We start from the raw sequence: 19,459 nt of genomic DNA, 5'->3' as shown, positions 1-19,459 counted from the left end.
CTCCCAAGCTCGCAGAGCAGAATACACATTTAGAATTTGTCATTTTGATAACACAGTTGTCCATCTTATGAGGAAGATCAGAATCTGTCCTACATGTTAGCGCACCAAGATCTGCTAAAATCAGAAGCTTTCTGATGGTTGAGAAGTTATCCTTAAATAGTAAAAGCCATAAGCATTTATAGCCTCATGAATGTGAAGTATTAATAAGTAGTTCCATTTCCAAGGTCAATATTTTTTTAATCTCAGGATGATTCACAAAAGTGTAATCAACCCTAAATATCTCATTTTACATCCCACTTTCACTTGTGTAGCAGTGACAAGCTGTTCCATTATCTGTGCCTCATAGTGCTTCCAAATTCTGTCATAGATGCAGTAAAAGCCAGACTGACAGATATGTTCTGCTTACAGAATATACATCTTGGGAGAAAGACAGAAATTCTGTTACAGATACTAAAACTAGAAGGAAACGCAGGTGCATTTATGAATCCTGATACTTTCCTAAAACGAAAAAGTTACTTACTATTAGTCCTAGAACACATTATGTTGTCTGGCCAAACAATATGTCAACTCTTTCAGAGGCTTCCATGTTGGAAACAGAATTCTACATTTCTATATTGAAAAGGAAAATTTTTTACCACATGCCTTTCTTGGACTTAGTGTGGAAGAAAAATAATTGCTAAAGTAGCATCACAGTATACAATTTTATACATCAAAAAAAAATTTCCTATCTTTATTCCTGCTTTTGGTTATTCAATTTTAGGATGAAAAAATAGGAGTTTCTATGACATACTCAGAGCAATGCCCAATATCTCAAACTGTTGAGAAAGAGAAACCTGTCTTTTACACACGCAAAGATGATGCACGGTTTGGAACACAATATTCTACAGAGGACATCAAGGCAAAGTTTCCAAGAAAAAGATTGACAGAGATATTGCACAAAAGAACATATATTCAGCCTAAACTTCTGCAAAAGATCCTCAAAGTTATGCAAAACCAAACATCTTACTATAGGCTTTAAAAAGCAATTTATAGTAGCAAATCAGTAAGAAATAAAATAATCACCCAAAATTTAGAGTCTAGTTTTCTAACTTTACCAGACATCAAAACACAAGAGTCAGGTCACACAATATTTGAGAATCATTGACTGAAGACAGCCACATTTAGGTTTGTTTGCCAAATCCAATACATTTTTTAAACACATAATTCCTTACTTTTGTGAAACTCAAAGTTATGTACTCTACTGATCTAAAATCTGACGTAGCCTTCTTCAATTATAATCAGGCATATTCAGTTATTTTTAGAAGTATATTCTATTGGATTCTACAAATTCTTTTCACTGAAGACTACTGGATGAGATGCATATTACAATTTGAAAATACATTCACATTTCATCAGCCTTCACTTATTTTTTAAAAAATTCAATTGCTTGAAGAATGGTGCCAGAACTCCCTAAATACAGTCAAAGGCATGATCTTTTCAGCATAATGCTACAGCAGTTGGAAATACAGAATAAGAATTATCCACTTGCTAATTTCATCTAATCTAATAAGTATTCATTTAAATTGTTCTCTTAATGTAACAAGACATGTGAGGTACATTTCAGTATACAGCTGTCTATAGAAAAAAAAAAAAAAGATTTCTATAAGAATATGTATCTATGCAGACCTTTCATTGACACACCACCAGCAGAATTCATTCTTCACCCCGTCAGGAATGTTGACCTTCACTGTCAGGATCTTCAGATTTTCCCCTCGGTTAATGGCCAGAATCTGAGTGCAAACATAAATGGCAGAGACAGATGACACACAAAATATCCAAAAGATAAACTTATCAACATTTGTGTACGCACTTGCTTGACATTCTGTAGCAAATCATGATGGTGGTACAGTAAATCAGTTCACAAAGTACAAGTGCAGATAACATCCACAATTTAAAACACTGATTAAATAACGCTGTACCAAAATAAACCATACATTTTTCTTGGAATCTGCAATCTCAAAATCCAGTTTATCTTAAACACACTTAGAATACAAGTCAGCATGAATTTAGTGGGTGGAATAATTTTGTTCAATAACCCAAATTAAAACTCATGAATTGAAAAGTTATTCCAATCAGAACTAGAAAATGGAAAGGGAAAAGTTGGTCTTATGCTTCAGGCTTTGTTCTTCTTCCCCAGATCAATCCAAATTTAAAATTAATTGTGAACCAGAACTTGGGACACAAAAGTAAACAGCTTAATTTGAAAGAGGCCAAATTTAAAGTTTTTCACACCTAGTTCATAAGTAGCAGAAAATATTGTAGATACACTTTTTACATTAACACTCCAGCTGTAAAAACTACGCACATATTTCTGGCATAGTCTTGTGTACACAACTGCATATTCATGATCTAAAGCTACATCTGTTTGCACACACGCTGTCTGCACACAGAGTTCGAGTTGAAATGAACATTTGTGGCGCTACATTTACAACCAGGATCACAATACGAGTGGTGGATCCTGGAGGATACTGGCGGGCAGCTACTAGCCCAATCTCACCATGTTCCCCTGAAGTAGGCCCCATTATACTAAGCAAGCTCACTGGGCCAAGGGATTTTAGAAACAAAATAACAGTTAGAAGCAACTACAAATAAAAACCTCACGTTTAGATTTGATTTGCCCTTCCAAAATATTTTAAAAGTGAAAAAAATCTAAAAAAACCTGCTAGAAGTTGACATTCCTGTATGACTACACATGTTGCTGTATGTAGCAGGCCCTGAGCACTGTCACAACAGAGCATTATGTGTCAATCATGAACTTTAATTCAATCACTAGCTAACTCAGACATGTCACATATGTTAAATACAATGGTTTAAAATGACTCCAGGACATAGTACCAATTTATATTCCTCAGCCTTACTGCTCCTGTGACATACCAGGCCTGACATATCATTGAACAACAAAGCTAATAATAAAGATTGCATGTGAAATATTATAGCATCTGGTACCTTGACTGCCAAAGCAAATGTTTTCATGTAGAGATTAGAAAGACAGATTTTAACAAATCAAATGCTTTCATGTTTATTCTGATTTTATTTTTAAAAAAAGAGAGAAAGTTAAATGTCAAGCTAAACCAAAATCAAAATGATGCTCATGACAGAAAATGTATCTAAGAATTATAATGTCATTATTCAGCACACCATTAGCAGCGTCAATATTTGCATCACATTTTGTTTCCTGGCACTACATTCCCAGAATATGTTAGTCACCTGAACTTAAACCAGCTGTATTGCAGTCACTAATATTACTTAAAATTTTTATTCTTAAACAATCTCCCTATCCTGTTCCAAGCAATATGTGCTCAGAGAAGAATTATCATCTAAGAAATGATCAATTAAGAAAGTACTTACTAACTTTCTCCCCCTAACATAATGAAGGTTTGTTTTTTGGTGGTTTTGTTGCTTATTTTCATACAAAGCAATTTTTCAGTCCTAGAAAAATACTGGTTTTATGTAAGACTGGAAAAGATCCAGAGAAAGGGTTAATAAAAACAACATACATTTTTCAGAGAACGCAAGAAAAATAATTTGATCTAGTCACAAGATTCACCAAACCTTATTCTGTTTATCAGAAAAATACAACATCCTTCATTTTGCACAGTTCTCTTCTACATTGCAGACTTACTCAGACTCACTGAATAAGTTTTGCCAAGGACTTTAATTTCCAATTCCTTTTTAAGTATGAGGCTGAAAATGGAGCAGTTGCCTCAACCATTACACTTTATTCATTAATTCTTTTCCTCCCACCAATTTAGTCATCCCCAAACAGAGGAAAGCAAGCCCAAGGCATACACAAACACTGACCAGTGTTTAAATTCCACGAAAGCTAGAGCAGAGTTAGGGTTGTACACAGACCTTTAAGATTACTAGCACCTCCATACTCAGGCAATGATCATTTTCAGTGCAGTATTTTATGGAGCCCTCTATTTGTAAGTCTGCAAAAGAGGTGATCCAAAGCTGACTTCTACTTTTGCCTCCAGCTAAATGCATTGAGAACACCTGTCTGTGCGCAGCCACCAAAGGAGTTGAGAAGGTCTTCAAAACAGTTGGTTTTGCAAGTGTTCTTCAAAGAGCTATTTAACCTGAATTAAATTGTATAAATCCCTCCAAGTTTCAGGCTTCCCTGTATCTTTTTTTTTTTTTTTAACACATATAACCTTCTTCTAAAAATCCTGAACCAAACCAAAGAATTTCTTCACTTGAAGACATCTACACCTCTCCCAAAGCACATTCAAGACCACATTTTTAACCAGCTTTTTGAATGCAGAAAATGAGTACTTCTTCTAAGTCTTAGGTGAGGTAGAGACCAAAGACTTCTAGGTATTAAAATGGATGGTTATAATCCAAGAAAATTAAAAAAAAAAAAAAAAAAAGGTCATTTGTATCAGCAGGTTAATAAAGTTGAGTAATAAAGAAATCGAAAGTTATGAGAAAGACGTTTGAAAGTACAGTACTAGGGCTTAAGCTTAGGGAAGAAATGACAGATAAAGAAAACACTTTTTCTTATTTCATCATCAAAACACAAAAGGGAGATAAAGAAAGGAACTGGCAAACTAACAGAACAGAAAAGAAAAAAATAAACAACACAGGAATGAGAGGTTACAGTATTTTTACACAACAGAACTGCACACCTCACATGTTAGAGATGATAACAAAATGCATTTTTTCCTCAACTAGTACAAAAGAACCCTGACATACCTTGGGCCCTGAAACCTCACTGAAGCTTAAATAACTCAGACTTTTAAGATTCATAATAGAGAAATATGCAATGTGTTAGAATAGTCAATAGCAGTAATATACAGATGAAAGCCAACATGCAAGAGTGCAAAAGCATCCTGTGATTACAGGACCACCTAAGGGCACATCCTGCAGCCACATGGTTAGAGTGCTGACCAGGTTTGGTAATTTTGGTTTCTAGCCCTGGCTGTAGCTAATCAACAGTTTTCCTTATGTAATACACAAATGACGGATGTCTCGGACAAGAAATAAATCATACCATCATCCCATGAAATACCTGTGCACCCAATACATGTTGAATATCTCCATATTTACCACTCTCAGTGCAGAAAAAACTAAACAGTCTTTGACAGCCTAAGTGTTCATTCAACAGTAAAGCACCCAAAGAAAAATAAAAATCCATACCACACAACACTTAATCTCCTGGTGAATCTACAAATCTTTGTGATATGTCATCATAGCAGTTTCACATTGCTCTGTTGACTTCTCCAGACCCTCTAGGAGCACATTTTCACCAAATAATTATCAAATTATTGGGGAGGAAGCAAGTTAAAAATTAGCCCATATATGTTGTTAAATATTTTTTGCAACAAATTCCTTTCAACACATGCCAGAAAATTTTTTATTAATTCAAAATATCACACTGTTTAAAAATAGCAAGCAGAGCAAAAATGCGATCACATCGTAGATATAACAGGAATAGCATTTTGCTGTAAAATAAGGCAGACTTCCAAAGGAAAAAGACACTTGCAGGTGGACATGGGTCTTTTTTGTGGTTGTTTTTTGTGAGTGTTTTGTTTTATATTGGGTTGGTTGGGTTTTGTTTGTTTGATTTATTTAGCTTGGTGTTTTGGTTTATTTGGTTTTGGCTTTTTGTTTGTGTTTTGTTTTGTTTCTCTTGGTGATTATTTATGAACCAATGCAATGGTCTTGACAGTTGCATCGAATGCATTACACTTCAGCCTTTGAGCATCAGTAACAGGGTTAGGCGAGCTATCAAGGCATCAACCAGTAAGTTTGCCTTGTCTCTCATTTCTTTTTCTAGTCATATAGGCCTAGGCTTGGGGCTTAGGATAACCAAAGATACTTCACAGAAGGTAATAGGGATGATTTGCAAAACAAACTCATTGTCAGGTTAGTGCATGGGATGTTCCTCTAAACTGCTTTTGTAGGTCACCTTGAATTTAATTTTTCTGGATCCTTCCCTGGTACTTCTCACCAGTTTCACCTGACAGGTTTAGCATCAAATGGCTCAGAACACTCCAACTCAGTGCTGAAGCAAACATCCAAAAGAAACAAAGAAGAAGTTTATCCAAGTTCACTTCCAATACTTACCCTCCAAGCACACAGCTTCCACTGCTACGCCACTCCTAAACACCTTAAATTATCGCTTAGCCTTTATCCACCTCCTGACAATGCTATGCAAAAGGGATGGTAGGACACATGCTAAAATAAATCACACCAGTATTGAAATCTATTATACATAAATTATAAATATTTGTTTAGTGAGAATTAATTAGGCATACTAAACAAACAGTCCTTTGCTCAGCTTCTTGGGACAGATTAATAGCTTAATGCTGCATTTCAAGGATTTGGAAGTCTCTATTACCTTTGATAACTGAGAAGCAAAATCAAGTATTTTTGGAACCAGATTTAAGCAACAAAATTCAAAAGCAAAGCCACCTTTGCTGTGGCTAAAATTCAAAGAAAAAAATAGAAATTTGTAGGTGTACCTGATGATGCTGAATGCTCTTTATATTACAAGAAAACTCATGGTACAGTTGGAATTTATCAATATCTTTTTCATTTCCACTTTTGGATGACACTTTTGCCAAGGCTGACTGGATGCAAATGTACCTTTGCTGACATCTGAATAAAAGAAACAAATGTTAATAAGGTATTTCATCACAAAACTTGTTACAAGTCATTAGTGCTTGTATTGAATAAAAATGAAGTTTGGAGTCTGCCCAATTACAAGTTATGTTAACTCGAATTACCTGCAGAACTGTATTAGATATCTCAATACTAAGACTGACATATACTCACTGGAACATAACAAGAGAAGAAATTCAAGCAGACCTCAGAAAAAACTGAATACAGCCCTTCTCCTGAAGGGAATGGATACTCAAAAGCCACCATCTTCACTCCAGTTTGGTCAGTTATTGGCTCAACTTCACACAACAAATTTTGAGAAGTTGCAAAAAAGCTATAGTAGTTTCCTATTTTACACAAATGCAGCCTCTCTCTTAAATGTACCCAGCTTCAGAATTAATCTCTTCCTTTGAGCATTTAACAGGGATAAAAGCTGTCATTATTTTTAGGAGTAACTGGGATCTCAAACAGATAGCTTCCTGAATGCTCCTCATGATCATTATACACACAACACACTTTAGACCAAGAGGATACATTTGTAGAGCACTGTGTATCCAATTAAGGAGCTTCCAGTGGTCAGCAGAATGCAAGTGATAGTCTGGTAGTGGCAGCACATTCTTTACAAAGAATTTCCCTTGTTGAAACTATTACATTGCCGTGCTCTAACCTTTTGATGAAGTTGGCTATTACTTACGATAAACAGCAAACAAGTGTCAACGAAACAGAACTGAGCTGATTCAAGCCAACACCGCATGCTCCTAAGGAGAGACCTGCTCTTCAATAACCCTGTTCTCCAGCCCAGATGGTATAACAAGCAACTATTCCTCAGTCACACCAACCTCCCAGACGTGACAACCTTAAAGTCATTATCATTTAAGAAAACTTAAATTCGGCTAACACAGTCAAAGCATCAGTAACCCCTGCTTTAAAGATAGTAGCATTGTTTGCCTTATTAACTACCAATTTCAAAATCAACCAGCACCATGCACTATTACATTGACTGGTGTCAAGCAGTAAATATTGGAGCAACAGCTCAAGCAGATGCACCTCTGAAAAGTTACAGCAGATTTCTCCACCACTGATAGCCAGATGGGCAGAAAGGCCAAAGAACATATCTCCAGCACAAGTGAATGAATCAACCTAAATAAACCACACAGAAACCACGGTTTCACATCATTTAAATGAGTTAGTAATGTATTTGTATGCTTGGAGACTGAATCTTACCATGTAAGATGGAAAGTTTAGAAAGTAAGAGTCCAACTCACAATTTCCTGATAAAATCCAGTGTATCTTTATCTTTAGCGAAGATGTCAGCTAAAATATGCTGTACTCCAGCCTCTACTTCCTGGATATTTGAAAGTCCTTAGAAGAAAGCACAGTTAATAATTATAAAAACTAATATGAAAAATTACTTTACACAACTGCACAAGCACTAAAAAAATACATACAAGCTGAAAGAAAACTGATGCAAGATGTCTGACTGATTTGTGTAAGTTTAAATGAAGAATCCTAATTCACTAGAATTTTTTTATTAACTGAGCCTCCTTTCCAAAACATCTGAAACCATTATATTTTTCATGTGCCTTAAGTGACGAATACAGTATCATAAGTCAAAATGACATTAAAAGGAGTGAAAGATAACCTTTTTTACTTTGATGCTAACAGAACTTGACATATATGATGTAAATGCATTATTTACAATAGTAAAAAAGGATATTCAAGTGTAATTTTTGAGGCTGTAATTAAACGAGCAATTGCAGAAGTCTATGGCTTTTGCTACTGATATGGAAGCTGCCTACAATCTTTGCAGGCAATCCTGTCTTTTCTCTGTGTGATAGCTTTTACATTTCCACCAGTCTGTAGCAGGAGTTCGCACAGTGACACTTCAGAGGCCAGGGTACCCTAATTTTTTCCTACGAAATACCAAACAGCGAAGTTACAAAACACCTCCATAGACAAAGTACCCCAGGGAGCTAATACCAGAATCATTCAGCTTTCCAATACACTGAACCATCCCTCAGCTGAAAAGAGCAGGAGTGGCACAGTATTTTCCTTGGCACAGAGGTTTAATTGGACCAGAACAAGTTGGGATTGAAATAAAACTGATGTCTTGTACTTTCAATCAATATATAACACTGTTTCTAGCAATGGTCCATAACAAATGCTTCAGAGCAAAATGCATGAACCCTATAGCTGGCAGATACGGCATTAACTGACTCCTTCAATACACATTATTTTTCACTCTTCTGTCTAATGTATTACCAATAGCTTGAAAGAGCTTTATTAACACCATTAAAATAAACCTGCATAGCTCTAATAATTCATATTTGAAATTAATCCAGAACCCAGCTTCTGATTGGGCTACGGAGTTACACAATATAAAACAAAAAAAATAAACTTGGCCTTTTTTAAGGAGGGGAAGTTCAAGCTACCTGCCAGAAAGCAAAATAAAAATGTCAGATTAAAAAATGTTATTAAATGCCTGAACTGACTAGAAGTTGAGGAATTTAGATCCTCAGATCTAAGAGTTAGTGTTTCTTACGGTACAAGTAATGTGATGTAAGAATATAAAGCTAAGGGGAATTATAAAACATGCATTATATTGCATATGATTTAAGAAGTATGCATGGCAACATTAATTCTAGCAGAGGATTTGAATGAGATAGAATAAACTAAAACCAGTCAGTATTAAAGAAATAATAAAAAATTTCCCATTCAACAAACACCACTCACATGGGCATATTACTGTGTCCATTGCAGAACCAGCACATGCTCATGTAATTAAAGAAATATTGGACCATGCATACAACTAAACGGAAGAACAAAGTTTACTGGTGAGCATGTTTCCTTAACTTTCAAATATCTTGCTTTGAAACATGAACTGCTGCTTTTATTTCAGTTTATTTTTAGTATAAGATTAAAAGAATTTAAAAGAACTGAAGATTAAAATTTGATGAAAACTTTTCTGTATAGCAAATCGCTCATCCCTTTAAAAAAAATCCAGTCTGATCTCAAGCTGTAAATAGGTTGTCAAACTGGCTCCCAAGTTGATAAAAGTGACCCAGTTCATAGATATAAGTAATTTCTGATGTGCCTTTCAAATGGAAACCATTATATAAACCTAAGCAACAGTATTTTTAGCACAAAATTGAAAATAGGTGTACTGATTTTCAAAACCTGAAGTGTTTATACTGTAACAAATAGCACTTCCTTCTGAATGCACCCTAAATAATTTACTTGAACTTTCACTGTGAAGATTTTATTTTGCCTCATTAGACTCTGCCACAATTGTCAGATGCACAGTTGGAATATGCTGCTGTATGAAGTAATGACATACACTAAAATGCAACAATTAAACAGCCAGAATATTTGGCAACTGATTTTCAGTGCAAAGTTAAGATCATTTAATAAATAATATTTAAATAAAATAAAAGAACAACTGAAGTGGGAAGAGGAAGAGTCAGCCTCACTAAGAAGGTTCAGTACCTTTATGTTAATAATCAAAAACAAAGTGCTGGAGCAAGGCGGAATTGTGACTCTACTGTAACATCATACGGAAGGTTGCAGCAGTCTTCGTATTTTATTGTCAGAGATTGCCCCCTACAGATTCACCCATACCAGCATTCACAAAGAAACACAATTCTACAGTCTGCGACAATCATATCATCAAAGTTCCTGCTCACATTTCAGAGATTACATCTTCTCCAAACCCTACTGTCACTCAGCAACAAGAACTCTCCCGCTCACTCCCAATCACCATGGCCAGTTTTTATTAAGATATGCTTTAATGAGTGACGTTTAGTTCAGCACATAGTAAGAGTATAAGCCCCTTGTACAATCAGCACCAAATCTTCAGTAAACAACCGAAATAAGAGAAGTCTCAGGGATGCAGTGCAGTTCCCTCTCTCTTACCAGTAAACACAGATGTCAACTATAACATCTCCAGCCTTTTGTCTCTTGTATACCAGAATTATTACTATTTACAACATAAAAAGACAGGAAAGGTTGGAGAGCCATGGCACTAAATGTAGACCCTTACCACACATTGATAAATAATTCTTGAATTTAAAATAGTTGCATAACTTCTAGCAACGTAAGAACAATCAAAGTAATTTCCCTTTTAAAATATTTTCAGACATTTAGGACATAACTGCTGATAGAAGCAGAGCACTTACCTTTGGTATTGGGTCTAATGTAAGAAAAAAGATTGAGTTCCATAGGATTCTGCAGGAGCGAGAGAGCAGCAGGTTCTAATCCCAGCTGCTTGGCCCTCTGGGCCTTGGTGCCTTTACTCCCAGTTTTATATGGTGCAGACTTAAAATAAACAAAAAACACAGTTATTAAAAGGCAAGGAAATATTTCAGTCATGCTATGTACTCTGCATTATACACTATTTAGTTACCCAAGGTTACATTTAAACTCAAGATGATGTGAGAAAGACTTGTGTACTGACCACATGGTCTAATTCTTCCAAAGTTCTGCAATTTAATAATGATGTTAAAAGGCATCCAGATAATTTCCCTTCTTTCTTCAACTTCTGTATCATTGTATGTGTCTTCTTTGCAACAGTACTAAAATGCAAGAGATTGATATTAACAGTCACATTTCACGGTGGACTAAACCAGCTATTGATTGTGAACTTGTTTATTACACTGCTGAAGCTCTCTGAAAACCCTGAAGATTGCTAATCCTCAGCAAACCAAGTTTGATAACCCAAAAGAGTTTCTATTACTCTCTTTCCCCAATTAGTTCAAAATTGTATTAAAATATCTTCTGGTAACTTTAAGAAAAATCATCAAACAATAGTGACAGCCATTACTGCTATACATATTTTTGCAAGATGACTGGCCTGGAAGCCAAATGTAAAGGACCTAAACTAAGTCCACATTGATGAGCATTTACAGATGTAATTCATTACAAGATAGTTCTGCAGCATCAAATACAGGGTACCAGATTTTAAACTCTTAGACCTTCAATAAGTTATAGTAAAGGTGGTTATGTCAGACTGGTAAACAGTCACTAGTAGGGTTCTGCAGGTATCTGTCTTAGGAGCAGCGCTCTTCAATGTCTTCATAAATTACTTGGACGCAGGACTTGAGAGAACACCAAGTAAGTTCACCGATGACAAAGAATTGGGAGGAGCTGTTGACACTCTCAAGGGCAGAGAGGCCCTACAGAGGGATCTGGACAAACTGGAGAACTGGGCAATCACCAACTACGTGAAGTTCAACAAGGGCAAGTGCCGGATTTTGTATTTGGGACACGGCAACACTGGCTGTACATACAGACTGAGGGATGAGATGCTGGAGACCAGCTCTGCAGAGAGGGATCTGGGGGTTCTGGTCGACAGAGAGTTGAACATGAGCCAACAGTATCTCTGGCAGCCAAGAGGGCCACCCGTGTCCTGGATGGATCCAGCACAGCATTGCCAGCCGGGCAGGGAGGTGATTGTCCCACTCTGCTCTGCACTGGTGCAGCCTCACCTGGAGCACTGGGTGCAGTTCTGGGCAACACAGGATAAAAAGGATATAAAGCTACTGGAGAGTATACACAGCAGGGCTACAAAGTTGGTGACAGGTTTGGAGAGGAAGCCGTATGAGGAGCGGCTGAAGTCACTTGTTTTGTTCAGCTTCGAGGAGACTGAGGGGAGACCTCATGGTGGCTACAGCTTCCTCACAAGGGGAGAAGGAGGGGCAGGAGCTGATCTCTTTAGTGACAAATGACAGAACCTGAGGGAATGTCAGGAAGATGTGCCAGGGGAGGTTTAGGTTGGACATTGGGAAAAGGTTCTTCACTCAGAGGGTGGTGGACACTGGAACAGGCTCCCCAGGGAGGTGTCACGGCCCCAAGCCTGACAGTGTTCAAGAAGAGACTGGACAAGCCCTCAGACACATGGTGTGAACTGTGGGGTTGTCCTTTGCAGGGATAGAAGTTGGACTTGATGATCCTTGTGGGTCCCTTCCAAATCAGGACATTCTATGGCATGCAACTCCATGGCAATAAGATACCTGTGAGCAACTGCAAGCAGCAAAGGTATTTTGTTATGATTTAAATTACTTGTTCAGACAAGAACTCTCTCAAGGCACCTTCGCTCTTTGGAAAGAATCTCTTGTTAGGGGATAGCAGGGAGTACAAGGAGGAAACCACATATTGACAGAACAGCTGGTAAGTCTGTTCCCTTGCCCTCTCAAGAACACAAAGCCACCCAAAAGCAAGAAGGAATGGGTCAGTCTCATCCACCCCTTCAGCAGGCTTTGGTGATCATTTCATTGTTGCAGTGGTCTGGGATACTTTAGCCCACCCTCCTGGTAGGCTATAGCCTCAAGAAGTGCTCTTCACTACAAATTTTGCTCCTCCAAGCAGGGAGACAAGGGATTTTTAGTGATTCTTTTTCAAAGGGTATAGTTCACATCTAGCCAGGCTACATATCTCCAGAACCTATAAACTACTCTTCTAGTAAGGGGTTTTTCCCTGCAGTTTTAATAAACTGCAGAGAAATTAGTATCTTATTTTTTCTTTGGCAATGAATAATGGCTAGATTTCTTGTTACTTATAGTAAGAAAATGAAACAAAACCAACAAAAACAACTAACAAATAAAACAACAACACACCAAAACCACAACAACAGACTGGTATCAAGCATAATTACCTCAGTTCAAAACTTTCTTCTTTAGGAGTTCCTTCATAATTGTAGCATTTACAAAGCGCCAAAAACAAGGGACACAGAAGAAGCAGACACTTGTTACTTACCTCCCCCCAGATTAATATTAACTTACTTACCGCAGCTCTTCCAATGCTTGCTGCACTTCTCGTAAAGCATCAGCCTCCAGATTATTGATGAGCTCTTTTCGGTACCGGGCAATAAAAGGAATTGTGTTTTCTTCTTGAAAGAGGCGAATTAAGTTTGCACATACCCATGGTTCAACATTCGTTATTTCTGACAAGGCCTGTCAGAAGAGGGAAAAAAAAAAAATAAAAAATCAGAAACCAAAACACAAACATTTAAGAGAGGTGATAGATTGCTTTAAACAGCCTCTCACTCAAAGTTCAAAACCAGCCCCAAAATATTATGCCAGCCAGCAGGGACTACTGTCCACCTTAAGACAGGCTGCCAGGCTTCCCATGCATTCAGCCACCACACTCAGGACTTCAGAAAGACGTGAACCAACCAGTGTTTCCAGGAACTCATAGCTACAGAAAAAACATGCAGAAAGGAACGCTTCGTGGGAACAACAACAAAACAAACAAACAAAACCAACAGTAAAACACAACACAAAAAGACAACAAGCTGCACATGGCACCTCAGACAACTTGGATCTTTGTTGTTTTGTTTTTTTTTTTTTAAACCAACCCTGACATACCTCATGGTTAAACAAAATAAACAAAACCCACAAACCCAAAGCTGACCCGAATCCCAGTCCACTGGTAACTGGAAATCAGCATGACGTTACTAAAGGTTTTAAGGTGAACCAAGTCTCACAAAGTTAAACATCATTTTGTAACGATAAAGTTACATTGTATTGACATGGAATTGAGGACAAAGTATTTAAGTTCTGTAACATTTTAACTATCACAGTTTGTTCCTACTTTGCTAGAGTCAGTCCCATAGACTGCCAATTTAAAAGGCTCTCAGAAGTTCTATTCTGAAGCCTAAAAATATGACAACTACTGCACACTCATATTAACTGTTTTTAGAGCAGCAATACATAAAGATCAAATTCTCTGTTTGCATTTCCAGGAATATTTTAGAAAACGCAGGAACAAAATTTTACACCTTTCTTAAGCAGTCAGTACTGAAGATGATGAATAGACTATGTCCAATCTATTCCCATTCTGTTCATATTAAAATCTACCCCGCCTCCCAGAAGAGGAGCTACCCTAAAACTGTCTTCACCTGAACAGCTTCAAAGTTAACATCCTACAAAACCAAAGACAATATGTCCCTTGATGTCACTGTTGTCTCAAGAATGCAATATCTTCCTTGATGATAAATGGATATGCACTCCCAAACAAGTCTCCACACCTAAATGATCCACACTAGCTAAATCTTAAATTCTGAAACTGTGCACACAGAGATCGCAAGCATTTCAGCATCCCCTCCTGCAGGAGCTTCTATTGACTATATCCACAAAAACCCCACGTGCTGATAAAAAAGAAATGTCAGGCAAGCTTTGTGCGAAGGATTGTCTAGGTCACATACTAGAATAAAGTTTGAAGTTTTAAGAGTTACCAACCAACATGTACATTTATACATGTATTATGACAATTTAAACAGAGGTTAAATGACTACTTAACAGCACAGTGACTCCAACTGATGCCAAGAGGACTGAAATTGCACATTAAGATTCTAAGTCACAATTATGTAGGAAATGGGTTCATTGATATTTCAGAAAAGGAAAAGATCTCATACCTGTACAATATCCCAGTTCATTTCAAATTCTTCTTTTATTTTGTTGCCTCCTAGACTTTTAACTGGTTTTCCTTCAGGACACGTAGTCGACTTAATCTTTTTAAAAGGTGGTTCATCCAATGCAAAATCCTCCTCAGATTTCTCATGTTTCACTTGATTTCCCACCACAGGAACACTCGTTGAGGGTTTTTCATCACTCTCTAAACTCTTTCTGTTCTTCGCGTGGAATGAATTTATTTCCATTTTTTTAGGCACTTCTGGTTTTTTATTTGAATTTTTTGGCTTAGTGCCTACATGTTCTTCCTTAGGTTTTAGAAGCTGCATTTTATTATCTTCTGCAGGAACAACAGGCAAGGATACATCCTGCCAGAAAGGTATTGAAACCATGTTAAGCATTGACTATCAGAAACTGGTTCGACATTTCAATTTAAACATAGAAAGACTCGATACCAGGCATTATTGTCCCAAATGATGCCTTTGACTGGCAGGAAAATGCCAAGCCAGAAATCAATTAACCTGCAATATGATATCTTGCATGAAGGAAATGATACAAACATACTCAGTACAACTGTGATTGGAAAGATTAAATAAAATTATCCAGAAAAGACTTCAATTGGGCTCTCCTTCGGAAGACATAAGCCTACAGCCCTTCCCTCCACCCATCTCAACAAAACATGGCACAGTCAGGCAGAGAAGCACTCTTTTAATGAAGTGCTGGGTCCTGCACAGGAACTGGAACTGAGATTTGGTTTGCTGAGATACTCTCTAACCTTTGACAAGCCACACCTTCTTCCCTCAATTTCCCCAGATACCTTCAGAGATCAAGAATGTTTTTCTCAATATGCCACATATGTCAAAACATTCAGAAACATTAGTATAAACCAGAAGGACTGGCTTCTGTCATGACCTGACATCTGATGTTAATCTTTGACAGAAATAACTAACTTCTGACAGAAGTGCACCTTATATTCTTCATAATCAAACCGTGATCCTTACTGGGTCAAACAGCCATGCAAGGAAACATAAGTACGGGCCTTGTTTTTGCTGTGGTACCCAGCTGGTGAAAATGTAGAAGACATCAAAGGTGCAATACAGAAACCAGAGATATTAGAGTGTTTGGTTTTAATTACAGAAACAAGAGAGGTATTTATTTATTTTTGTTGTTGAAAGAGATCTCCAGGGAAAAGCATGTCCCATTATCAATGGCCAAAATTTTAAAGGAGGGCCCTTAGATCTGGGACACTTCAATACATAACAAAACCATGCCTATTAAATGCATTGAATATTCACAGCAACAGTGGAATCAGATGAGCTGATCAGACTCATGCAACTGAGCAAACCAGAGCTGGAAAAATTTTGCTCCTATTACTTGCCAATCACAGTTAATAAAATGTCTCTTTCTTACAGATACTCACCATTTCCTCTTTTATTTCTACTTTCTTGACCTTTTTTCTGGTCACAGCCGACTGTGGAGAAGCAACTTTCTTAGTTTTTGCCTCATTTTTCTTTGGCAACCGAGGTCTCCTGGCTATTTTGCTTTTTGGCTCCCATTCCTCCTCTTCTTCCTCTGATTCAGAGCTCCTGAAAAACAAACAAGTAAACAATACTGCTTATAAGAAGAATAATTTAAAAAAATACATAAGCAAGACTCTCAGAGTTTTCTGGCATGAAAGGAAGTGAGCAGGAAAAATTACTAGAAAGGTAGGTAGATTCAACAAATACAGGTCTTTCATGCTGTTGCAGAGTTAATGGCTGGTCACCTGTTTCTGTTTGTACAACTGGCAATTCAGTTTCACGCTACCTTCACTGTACGCATGAAGAGCATAGGTAATTCACAGTTTATAACTGAAGTTCTGTGCACTAAAACGTTTTAAAACAACCTCATGTTTAGCATGAGCCTTTTAAAAAAATCCTAAGGAAAAAAGTAATCTTACGAATTGGGAAGCGAAGGTAGTTCATCTTGTGATGCATAGGGTTTGGCTTCAGATTTCACCCTCCTGGGTAGAGATGACATCTGAAACAGAGGCAAGAAGAGAGAAATAGAACATTACGCTGAAGTTGCGTTCTCTTATTCAGCCCTTTAACTCACTGTCAAGTGTGTCCTCATAATGTCTTCACCAATTACAAAAGTTTCCTCTAGAGCAAGTTCAGATTTCTTAGTATCCAAGAATTTAGGCCACAGTAGCACACATTCAACAACCTTTTCAACTACGCAAACAGACAAATGAGCACTATAGCCTCTCAAATTATTTTTCTCTTCAAATGGATGCAATTATTTGGCTTGCATGTAATGCTATCCTAGCAAGAAGAGTACTGGTTCTCAGGCATATTATTGGGTGTCACTTATACACTGTGCCAGGCTTTCCTCAATCAACCTAAAAAGCAGAGAAAATAAAATTAAGATCTAGTAAACTGAGCTTGCATATGGTTTTGATGGGAAGAGGACTACAAGATTTTCTATTTTGATCTAGAATTTCACCTTTAAAGACCATCCGTTGCTTGGTCCCTTCCAATCACTTACATTCTGTGAAAAACAATGATTTTGAAAGAGCTGCTCATTAGCACATAAAAAGTACATAAAACAATTAGCAAAGGTAAAAAAAAAAGGCACTGACTCTCTCCTGACACAAGACTCATACCTACAATAGCTGCATTTCAGTTAATCAGTTATAGAATTTTTGGCAATGGTTTGGTCTATGAATTTCAATAATCATATTTTGCAGTTTTAGTTAAGAGAATTTCAGGTACTCTCAAAATTTTACCTGCCAGAAAATTAGAATTAAAAAACTAAACTAAAAATCATCAAAACCTTAAAGCATTTCTGTAACTGTAAAATTCATAAACATATCTTACCCATATCTGGCACAATCCAATCATTCTTCGAGTTCTATTCTCCAGCTCTAGTACCTAAAAATACTACTTGCACTTTGATGCAGCTTTATCACCGTGATGCAAGCCTTAAAGTCCCACATTTGCACATACAAATGGGTTAAGTGTTTTGCAAAGCGTCATTTAAGTCAAGGGCGAAACGCTCTTTAATCCAGCTTCGTTCTGACCTCTGTTCAAGCACTAGAAGCATAGCTGTTGTTACAAATGGCTTTCAGCAAGTTTTCTGTGCAAAGGAGCCCCAGAATTTAAGTGACCTCTTTCAGCATCACAGTGGAAGGCCTACTGAGGCTCATATGGAACAGCACTAGTTTGCTTACAAAACACTTTCTTGTAGCAATTGCCATGGTCAGTAACAGGTCAGCATTTCTCTGACTGAAATTCCATTATGTGACTGGTAAGAATATAGGTCTACCACAGGAAAACAAATCTTCACAGAACATACACAAAAAAAAATATATTACACACCTTATTAGCTTCCCAGGTGACTTTTCACTGTCAGTTCTGAGACACCTGCAACTTCAACCAGCCACTCTGCTTCTGTTTTCCTTTGCTCTTTAGAGCTGAATGGTCACTATCATAGTCTTGCATTAATTATATATTTATTCCCATTACCTCAGAGGCATGGAAATAATGTTTCCATTCTAGACTGTACTTTAATCTGTGAACGGAAAAAACAAACAAACAATCAAACAAACATTATTCATGTTTGCAACATCAAGATTCCCAGAATTAGGTATCACCCGAGCCAGATGGATCCCTGATCCACTTTTTGCAGGCATTGGGACACTTTTCATGTGGTTAGATCTCACAGTTTTCTCCATTTTTCAAACCAGCTGTTTAGCTTACAGTATCATTACCAGTCATGCTTCTTCAGCTTATCCAACTAGGTGGCTGGGTTTTTTAGTATTCCAGGCAATTCTGGAAACCTCCCTGCCAGTTTTAAACCCTCAGCATAACACCATGATCATTTTGGGACGTACCCAAAAGTCCAGGTAAAAGGAAAGCCTCATCTGGAAGGTCTTTTCTCTGCTAATCTTTCCCTCACACCTCAAGTGGCCAAGGACATGGTCTCAAAATATCTCAACATTTTTTTTGTTACATTAAGATTATACAGTAAGGTTTACTCTTGCCATAAAGCTAATTGCGCTTCCTGCCATCCAACACTGGTGACTGATTTAACTCTTTGTATCAGTGTAACAACAGGAGATTTAGCTCCTAGGTGGCATTTTCCACATTATTCGTAAAAGTATTTGCTCCTACATCCTTAAGGCTGAGTCTACTTATCTTCATACAATGCACTAAATGAAGCAGAATTACCATATAGCAAATATAAAAATGGCATAGGAAAGCAAGAAACAGAATAGAAAGTGATATGTAGTAAGGTTAAGTCTTTATAGGACACTTCAGTGTTTGTGATTTTTCTTTTGATTTCTTGGATTTCCCATTTTTAAAAATTACATCATCTTTTCAGTGTTTGTTACAGTCCTTCAGAAAGCTGAAGTAGCATCAAACATG

The 19,459-nt window shown here is 37.2% G+C and overlaps 1 protein-coding gene across 1 annotated transcript in view; it reads right to left on the bottom strand.

Annotated features, from left to right (window-relative positions):
• SRBD1 (S1 RNA binding domain 1) overlaps positions 1–18,499 on the bottom strand; it is a 124,689-nt gene extending 106,190 nt beyond the window's left edge. The window contains exons 1-10 of the mRNA XM_080342907.1: positions 18,410–18,499; positions 16,990–17,069; positions 16,471–16,636; positions 15,056–15,418; positions 13,426–13,592; positions 11,099–11,216; positions 10,821–10,959; positions 7,911–8,007; positions 6,507–6,642; positions 1,666–1,769 (exon numbers count right to left, since the gene is read on the bottom strand). Coding sequence (XP_080199033.1) covers positions 1,666–1,769; positions 6,507–6,642; positions 7,911–8,007; positions 10,821–10,959; positions 11,099–11,216; positions 13,426–13,592; positions 15,056–15,418; positions 16,471–16,636; positions 16,990–17,069 — 1,370 coding nt within the window. The 5' untranslated portion in view covers positions 18,410–18,499. The remainder of the gene's footprint in view (positions 1–1,665; positions 1,770–6,506; positions 6,643–7,910; positions 8,008–10,820; positions 10,960–11,098; positions 11,217–13,425; positions 13,593–15,055; positions 15,419–16,470; positions 16,637–16,989; positions 17,070–18,409) is intronic.
• Positions 18,500–19,459: the final 960 nt, after the last annotated feature.

The sequence above is a fragment of the Nesoenas mayeri genome (genome assembly GCF_963082525.1).
Source record: "Nesoenas mayeri genome assembly, chromosome: 3".
Classification (NCBI taxonomy): Eukaryota; Metazoa; Chordata; class Aves; order Columbiformes; family Columbidae; genus Nesoenas; species Nesoenas mayeri.
This window is presented reverse-complemented; position numbering and strand designations above follow the sequence as displayed.